Below are 10,234 nucleotides of genomic sequence, written 5' to 3'. Positions count from 1 at the left end.
CTATGAAAGGGACTTTCTTGTTTTCATATAACATGGTAATTAATAGTCTGTTTTTAATCATTTAAGAACTCTTCATACTTCACTTCAATTGATTTATAATAACAGAGAAAAGGCCCTTTCAATACTTTAACAATCATCTCTTAAAGTTAGGCTTACATTAAATTAAAACTAGAGCCGTCTTTGATAGCCTTTCGAAAGACTGAGCCAGATATGAGTGAGCCAGCTGACTTGCAAGTTCTCGCGCTCGGCCATCGCGTCTTTCTTGAACAGGGCCCATTCGTTTCGGGTTATAGTAGACCGGGGACCCCATGTCGATTTGGGACGGAACGATTGCTTCAATGTCTACAAATAAAAGTTTATTATTAAAAAAATAATTAAAGTCAATCGACCCTAACCGTGGTTTGCCAACTGAAACACTCAAATAAAATTATATGTTTGTGATGACATCAACGAAAAACATTACCATCATATCAGTTCGAACATAAACTAACTACATATTATAGTATTTGAATAACTCACTTCAACGAAGTTTCCAGTCCTGTTCTTGAACATAACTGCGGCTATGCCGATAGGAACAAAAGCGACGCCGACAAACAGCATGAGGTAACCAGCAACTGAAAGGATATCAAAAACTATACTTCATTTCTATCCAATGCAGAAATTCAGTAAATAGTTATTTTGTGAAAATTATTGAATAATATAAAGTGTTTTTTAAAAAAAGGTGGGAATAATGTGTGAAAATGTATGTTATCAAAAATCTACCGAGTTTTAACGACAAATGTGCTTTTTTTCTATAATGTAAAATTTTTCAGGTTTAGTTTGGAACAAAGTATTGTTTCTCTGATAACTAAATTATCGTTTCTATAAAGGGATAGAGATATATTAAAAAAAAACATGCATACCAGTGCCAGCAACGGGATAGTAGTAATCAACACCAAAGACAAGTTCGTTGCTCGTCGCCAGCGCGTACACGAATACGACTAACATCATTGCGGGCGTGATCAGACCCCAACAGAATCTCCAGTACACAGATGTCTTGATGCCCAACATGAACTCAATGTCAAGACATAAGTTTTCAAGACCTGGATATAAAAAGATGTGTTACCTACTGACATACATACCAAGCAAGAAATAATCTGAATGATGAATTTCCAAATGTTTAAGGCTTAAGAAAGTTATTTTCTAATAAACTAAAGTATGCATATATTATGGGCAGTAATTAAAGCATTGTAGTGGTGACAAGACAAACGGAAAAATAATTAATTTTATTCTAAACTTTTATAAAGAATATCGTAAGCGTTGCTTTTTTATAATTACCATAGAACCAGAAGACGCCGATAACTTCAGCAATTGCACAGAACAAAATAAGGAATGTGCCACCGTAATGGTCGACCATTTCCAATATGTACTGGCCACCCTGTTTATAAAAAAGATACAAATATTTTAATTGAAAACACCGCGTTTTCTCTGACTCTTACACATATTTTGAGGAATTTTTCATATTATGACGGTGGTCAACCTGGAGTAGACGATAAAGCCTTAATAAGATTTTTGTAAATGTATTTACAACTTTATGGTTGGGTGGTCAAAACTTATAATTTTCGTAGAGTTACTTTATGAAGTGGTGTTGTGAATGCTAAGACAAAATAACCTTTGATACGTTATTAAATTCTTACTGACGTTTTATCTCGGATTTACAAAATTAGTCGCTTTAATTACAATATTGTAATGTGGACATATTGCAAGCCTTTAATAAATAAAAAACTACGGACCGGTGTAACATAGACGAGACCGATAAGGAATCCGCCGGAGCAACTGAGGGCCGACATAATGATGGTGGGAACTCGTGGGAAGGAGTCGAGCAGCACCGTGTTGATGGTCGACAAGAGCGCCACTGCGGACCCCACGCCCAAAACTGTCATCATCAGGAAGAACAGCACTGAGAATAACTGCAACAAGAAATAACTTTTATAAGGAAACCATTAATTAAAAACCAACAATTCCGACTGACTATCTTTAAAACACTTGAGGGAAGTATATGAACAGCATTGGCACCTTACTCCTCAAAACTGTACATTACACGGTTAAATGTATAAGTACTTGTGTCTTTCTCCTTAAGCACAGAAATTGCCCACACAACCTAGGTAGTTAAATTAATAAGTTTAGTTCTTACTTGTGGTTGGAAAGTTTTAGCAATAGCATCAGGGTATGATATGAAAGCCAGGCCCGTGCCTGCCGAGCCGACCACGTCTTTCACTTCTTGGTTCAGTACGTACGCCAGGTTGCCGAGGATGCCGAAAATTGTTATACCTGAGAGCAAACTAGTGAATGTGTCCAGGGTTGTGACAATCATAGCGTCTCTGAAATATAAATTATAGTATTTTTAGAAACCATTTAATTTAAAATAATTTTATTATGTTATGGAGGTTTCGAGTACTTTGCATCTACTAGAGGATATAATTATTTAAAATAAACGCATTTAATTCTATAAAATTAGTTTGATTTTACTTTTTTATAATTCCAAACTACGCAGAAGGAGAAAATAGTCGTATTATTAGCAAAAGGCCAGTTTGTAATTTACCTGTATACATTTTGTCTGAATCCGTTATAAGAAGAGAACATAATGATAGCTCCAGTGCACACAGATAACGAGAAGAATACTTGAGTCACTGCTGCATACCACACCTGAAAAATACGCAGGCAAACTTAGTCCTTATGCATACTACTTAATTATTCGAATTAAACATTAATTTCATTAGGGGGCAAAAGTATAGGAATGGAAGCGTTAATTTTAAGGCTTACAGACTTGACAAAAGGACGTAAACTTTGCCTTTACAGGCAATTAATTTGTGGTATAAATATATTAGCAATAAATATAATTTGTGACTTACATCGAGCTCAAGAAGTTTGTCCCATTGCGGAGTTATGAAAAACAATATACCATTGCCCGCTCCAGGAAGGATTGAGGTACTGAAATTTTATGGCAAATATTATTAAAACGAAATAAGGTATGAAATATTTTTGTCTTACCGCCACTCATAGTAGTTTGACGGTCATTTAAGCTACAGTAGAAGTAACGCTAAGTGAGCAATTAACAACTCTGAATGTGACAGTTATTAGTAACGAACCTGATGAGAAGAATGATCATGACGACGTAAGGGAAGAGAGCAAGGAAGTAGGCAGCCTTCCCTGAGCTCTTCACTCCGCGAGCCACGATCAAAAAGATGATGACCCACGATGCAAGGAGGCATAGCGTCAAGTACCATATAGGAGCACCTGCACATATAATACATTACATTAACATGTGGAAATTACAGAAAAATTACACGAGTAGTAAGTTACCACTGCGGTAACACTTTTTCAAAATCGTATTGTTATTTTTGAAGAGAAAATTCAGGTATTTTAATGAAAATTCGTAAATAGCTATTAAGGTATGTAATCTATTGGTACTTTTTTACATGCAAGTATTTTAAAATAATCTATAAAAACTCATTTTTGTGAAAAGATTGATTACCTACACAAATCCTAAAAAAAGTAGTATATTTCAATTCTGTTACATACTTATATCAAAACTTATTTTCTATAAATATAAATTAAAGCAGTAGGTATAAACACCTCACGCTTCACCTCATAATTTAACGTTCCTTATTGACAGAAACAATATTCGTGTAACACAAAACATATGAAAGAAGTCAAGGATATTTCACAGCTCATTAAGTAATTTAATTCATCGGCTCTATATCAATTTAAAGGATACTAACCTAGTCCACCTTCGATTCCGTCACTTTGCTGAAGTACAGTTTTTCTGTAACATAATAAATACTATTTTAATATGCTTGCATTAAAACATATTTTATAAATTATTTTATTCCATTGCTGAAAAACATATTGCCATCGGTCTAATTCTCCTTGAAAAGACTAAGATAATAATATGTTTTGTCTCTGTTACGGCAATGACATTTCACGATAACAACAAATTCTTTCGACTTACATAAAATATAATTCGGCGCTGCTCTTCGAATCTTCCGTTAGAACAACATTCTCTGTCAATTCTGATGGCACGCAGTTCGACCATTCAGGGTCACAGGTGGCCCAAGGTAGAGTAGATTGAAAACTCATTGACAGATAGTACAAACATAGAGCTATGATGGACACATAGTACGACAGAATGTATCCACATCCCAGTGCTTGAGCGTATCCGGTACCTAAAATTAAAGGAACCCTAATAACTGCGAATTTTACCTTGATGAAGTTAGTCTAACTTTACCTAAGAAATTAAGAAAAAAGGTAAACAAAAATAAACTATTATGTATACTGATGAAAATATAATTTTTATCATCATGTCTTTAGTGTTGTTTCTTTGCGCTATTCAAACATAATCGATGTTGTTAACACGCTTTAATCGTATTTAAAGATAAAATTCCTTAAACTAATGATCTGGTAATAATATGTTAAAATAATTATTGATATACAGATTATTATTGTTATCATTTGTTCAATTAGCCTATTTCCTGTTCATATGAACAATCTAAACAAGTAGTCAAATTTTAATCCAAGTGGAAATTTACACTTAATAAAAACATTTGGTATCAAAATAATCAAAAAACTTGTCAGAAGAGACCTTCCATTAGGATTCCTTATCCAGTTATTGAAAGGGATCAGTGCATTGCCCGAGGAATCGTGTATTCTGTTTGCTTGGAAATTTCTTAGTATTCGTTTTTGTTTTTTAGTTATACTAATTACAAAAAAGGGTACATGTTACCTATGAAGCTTTAGATGGGTTGCACGATAGATGAAAAGATTAAGAAGGAAGGACTGAAATGAGAAATCTACGTTCTAGACGACGAATGGCTGGAGTACTATAGATTGGGAATGAGGAAAGGAAAATGAGTGATGATCAAGATTAATTACACAAAATAATACCTTTCATAGCCGGCGTCATTGACCAAATTTTGATAGAATTTCTTGAGCTAAACTGTCCTAGCACGCCCTCTAAGTAGTACATCGGTTTGCCGATTAGGATGAGCACAATGATGTAGGGAATTAGAAACGCTCCACCGCCGTTTTGGTACGCGACGAATGGAAACCGCCACACGTTGCCCAGCCCCACTGAAGTTGCGATACAAGACATGAGGAACTCCAGCTGGTTGCCCCACATAGCTCTCTCTGGTTGATCATCTTCCACATCCTAAAAGAAAAAGTTTTTTTTTAGGTTCGGTATTAATCATAGTGTACAACTAAGGAGCCGGAGGTCGGAGGCCTAATTTTAATCCTATTTGTCTTTCCACCCTTTCCTTATAATGAAAAGATGGGACGGGGAAGTGAATAAGTAAAGGAAATATTATATTTCTGTACGGCCACTTCTTCGTCAATTAAAAGTAGGCAACGCATTTGAAATTGCAGATGTCTAAGGGTAGCAGTAGCTTCGCTATTTCGGCAAATTCACGCGGTTCGTTTATCACCTTTTAATATAATGAAGAAGCAGTTTTGGTAATATATGTTTAATGGTTAAACATACACTTTTGTAACCCCGTTGTTGTCCAAAATATCAATCACTAAATGTATTTTTGGAGTAATACAGTTAGTGAGTTCATTAAATTACTGTTACAATACATTTCAATCGATGTTGGGTAAACAAAGATAGTCGTACGTTATTTTTTGTTTATGGGCATACTTATCGTAATTGAAGGTGAGTAATGAATAACAAGCAATTTTTCTTTCACTTCATATAACAGACTTTATTCGATTTAAGAAAATGAAAATTCATTATCCACTTCGAGAACTGGAAATCCGTTATTATTAAAAAATAATCAAAAATTCGCTATTATAGTAATTGTAAAAATAAGATTCGTTAAAATACCATTACAAGTTATTTGAATGTTCCATTGCGCGTAATAGTATCACATTCTTTTGTTATAAAAAAATCTTAGCCTTGGTTACATTATCGGTTGATTATTCATATTAAAGTGCAGATAAAATAATAAGAGGTTATTTTTCAAAAGGATTAGCGGATCATTAATATCATGCAAATACAATCATCATTTTATATTACTTTCTACGTCAATTCTTTATCTGCTTTTATTAAATGTACTTTAAGCATCTGAGTCAATTAAGCCGGTTGTATTTTAATATTATTAATTGTTTTTCCCAGCAACAATATTACAATTTGCTAAGAAACTAAACGACATGTTTATCAATAAATTTAAAATAACTAATAAAAGTTAATCAAAATAATGAAGAGTAAATTTAAATACATAACTCAGTCTTGACTAAGCAAATTTGTATCTCATCACTGTCGGTTTCGACTGACTTGTATTAATACATAATGAAGTCGTTTCTGTTTTGTCAAAAAAAAAATTATGGGATGATATAAATATATAAATACAAGGAGTCAGTGCAGTTCTGGGGTCAAACGAATAACTACAATATACAATTATGTTTTACAAACTAATTCATCTCACCACTTTTTCTTTTCCTTCTTCTATCGGTTTATTCATTTTATCAGGTACCGCCGTCATACTCTTCTTGTCAAAGCCGTTTGTGACCGGCGGTAACATTTCAGGACTGGGATCAAATCCCTCGTTCATTTGATTTTCACTCTGCAATAATAAGCACATTTTAAAAATAATAACTAAATATGACTTTTGGTTTGTCTCGTAAAATGACGTGAAGAAGTACCTTATTAAGTTTTCTAAAAAAAATAGAAAATAAAATATTTTTGTGTACAGGGAAAGGCGATCAACTATACCAGTGGTATCCAAACTTAATATTTGATTGAGAAGAAATTGTTATAAATTTTCTTCAAAACAAAAGTATTTGTTTACACTTAAACATGTGTGAAGAACTTGTTATTAATATTAATACGCTAGCACTGATAGCAGTAATCACAACGCTCCAAGCAAAATCATTTTGCTTACTATTGCATATCAACACAACTATTAGTTTCGAAGATTTACTTCTGCTTGTGAAGTACCTTACAGTTTAAAGAAACGGTCACACTTTATCTCAACAACACAACTCACGCCGGTAACCCAGAGAGTTTAAGGAAAGACTATGGAGCTGCGCAGAGTGCGATGGAAATCGTATTTAACAGTTGCTATTACCATGTTGAATTTCAAAAATTAAATGTAACACATATTTTATTAAATAAATTACATATTAAAATTTCGATATGGTCGAATACGATAAGCCCCACTGTATCTATATCCATAATGATTAAAATATAACGCATGATTAATATAATAAAGGTCATCTTGTCAGATAATTGAGTTAAACGGAAAAAATTTAAAAAATGAATACAAAATAACAACAAGAATACCCGTGTTATCTTACTAATATAGTAAAGCGAATGTTTAGATGGATGGATGGATGTTTGTTAGAAGGTATCTGCAGAACGGCTCAACGGATTACGATGGAATTTAGCATAAATGTAAAACATAGTCTGGATAATATATATATAGATAATAGATAGTCATAGGCTACTTATAAAGTTTTTTTTTAATTCCGCGCGGACGGAGTCGCGGGCCAAAGTACGTGTTTAATAAAGACTAAAAATGAACTACAAAAAAATTTTAAGATCTAGTATAATTTAGCTGGCCTGTGGAAGTAGAAGTGATATTATAAGGCTAATAAAAAAACTTAATTAGTAGCCTTCTTCTTCGAACGTAACTAAATGATCCTATACAAAATGCATCCATATTCTCTTAACTTGTAAGTATAATGTCATCACTCTCGTTTTCTTTGAATCAAACAGAGATAACGATATGTTTTAAGGCAGGTGTTTCGACTGTAGAAGCTTACAGTAGTAGGTAGGTATATTTCAATGAAGGTAATAGATACGAACTATCAGAATATTCCTATCCTAATAAACAGACGTAGGTAATGACCGTAAATCTAGATTTGCCTATCAATTTAATCTGTCGTGAATTCCAAAGCAGTATCATGACTGATTGAGGTAAAAAAAGTTTTATTAACAACCTTGCGATATTAGATTGTTATGTGAATTTAGTTTGCCTAAACTTTTGCGATATGTTGTCTGGAGGTCGGTATAGAATTGATCATTGATAAATAATTAATTCCCAGAGAGTATTGATTACTGAGTAATGATTGATATGATTTTATTTATTAACTATATTAAAATAAATGTAGATCTCATCATATAAATTAATAATATTCGAGTAAAAATAAAGAGTTTGAAGGCCACTCGCAAAACTTAAGGAAACAAAGACAATTGTCCGTATTAAAGAACCTTAACCTTGTTTAACATAAGATAGATCTTGCCAGGTTGAATTTCCGAAAAAACAGCAACAAGTTTAGCTTTGCAGATGAACTTAAGTAGCATAATTAGAGAAGTATGAAATAGTATTACTATTGTTCAATAAGCTTTTAAGAAATTCTAAGTTTTATTAATCCTCTGTTTTATTTATCTCCATTATTATTACATTATTTTATACCTGAAATTGCGTTATAGTTTAATCTAAAATAAAAAAAATCATGGTAACGGAGCAAATAAACGAAGTTTGACAAAAACGTACTCGTCATCAGATTGATGACGTTATCGCTGTTATCTATATTAATATTATAAAGAGAAAAGATTTGTTTGTTTGTGAAAGGCAAACTGGACAGTTTTGTTAAATCTAAATTTATATAGAAACGGCTAAAAAATTTAAAATTTTAGCCGTTTCTATATAAGTTAGTGATAATGTCTCACGAAAGTTTGAATAATTTAAATCTAAATTTCCCAGAAACAGCTAATATTTCTTATTCTTACAGTGCATTAATGATAGAGATGTAAGGAAGAGTAGTAAATACTGCCCCGACCTTCAGTAAGGACAAGGGCAGGTTGATGACAGTACAGTAAAGAACATACCGATTAATATAAAATAATACAATTGTCACGTTTATTTGAAGTTACCATTACGCCTATTACATAAGTTTGTACAATATATTCGCAAGCATTGTTATCTAGCGAAAGATCATTATTGTTTAAAGGAATCTAATTTTTAAGTACAAAGGTAACCTACTTATAAATTTTTTATGCAGTGTATTATGGACTACTGAAAACGTAATAACTACGTCCATTTCAATTAATTTAGATCCACAGCAAAGATTTAAAATGGACTGATAAATTTTAATAATACAAATATATAGAGCAATGATAATTAATTATGACCATGAAGTAATCAATACGTCAAATCATCGATTTTTCATTTTTTTACATACCTACTATAATTAATTATCATTAATGATAAAGTAAAATAAAACGTAGTTTCAAAGTCTATCTACTAATATTTAAAACTATAGTAATTTATAATAATAAAACTAAAGCAACAAGTGCTATAAGGGTTGATACAAGTTGTCTTCACTTAATTCTTAAACTTAATTTGTTGACATGATAAAGATGTTCGTTATAAAAATGATTAAATTTTTAATTAAAGTAAGACATTTTTTTCAATTATACAAATGTTTTGTTATCTTTATTATTTTGTAAATAACCAACTTGTGTATCATCGAATCTATAAAAAATATTAACTTACCATGTTCTCAACAATCCTAAATTCTTCTAATAATTAACTTGATATTCACAAAAAAATTACATGAAGAAATTTTATAGAGTAAATATTATAGATATTAATTTGTTGGATGTTCTTCTTACTCGCGCCAAAAACGGCAAGCGAGTGAAGCATTTGTTCTTTTCTTCGATTAATTTATACAAAAGTTATCGAATTCAAAACGTCCGTGCACTGCACCTCCATTTGCAATCACCGAATAAATGATAAAAAGTTAACTAAGTCTACTTTTTATTTATCAAATTATTCGTACCTTTGTAGATTAGTTGTTTTTACGATTAAATATAAATCAAAGTTTGTATGTTTGTATTATATGTTTTCTTTAAACTTTACATAAATTATGTGCCATAAGTAACTACTATAGGACAGATTGTGATGAAACTTTGGTAGGATGTCTGACAAGTTTGTGCAATGAAAATAAAAACACTCACAGATTATATGTAATACATTATTATTATTATTATCCACATATTCATTAAGACACACAACCAGTGGTCAGGGCTACAAATACCTGGAGGAATACCTGGAGGAACCTGCTCACTGTGGGCGCGGTTTCTAAAATAACTGTCTTGTGTATCGGGCACTTAATCCTACTATTTAGCGAGAGCTTCATAAGATTTTGGTTGAAGCTCTTCGCTATCAATCCATTTATCAATACGACTATC

General features: G+C 32.1%; 1 protein-coding gene across 1 annotated transcript; it reads right to left on the bottom strand.

The window, feature by feature from the left end:
• Positions 1–37: 37 nt before the first annotated feature.
• On the bottom strand, positions 38–9,749 carry LOC106718059 (sodium-dependent nutrient amino acid transporter 1-like). The gene is made up of 14 exons (XM_014512050.2): positions 9,537–9,749; positions 6,462–6,599; positions 4,924–5,188; positions 3,992–4,205; positions 3,762–3,805; positions 3,129–3,276; positions 2,892–2,970; positions 2,582–2,685; positions 2,174–2,360; positions 1,773–1,949; positions 1,318–1,417; positions 903–1,082; positions 520–614; positions 38–342 (listed from the first exon to the last, which is right to left on the bottom strand). Exons 1-14 carry the CDS (start codon positions 9,537–9,539, stop codon positions 169–171), a joined length of 1,908 nt encoding a protein of 635 aa, XP_014367536.2. The 5' UTR covers positions 9,540–9,749; the 3' UTR covers positions 38–168.
• Positions 9,750–10,234: the final 485 nt, after the last annotated feature.

Source organism: Papilio machaon, chromosome 10 (genome assembly GCF_912999745.1).
Source record: "Papilio machaon chromosome 10, ilPapMach1.1, whole genome shotgun sequence".
Taxonomy (NCBI): Eukaryota; Metazoa; Arthropoda; class Insecta; order Lepidoptera; family Papilionidae; genus Papilio; species Papilio machaon.
This window is presented reverse-complemented; position numbering and strand designations above follow the sequence as displayed.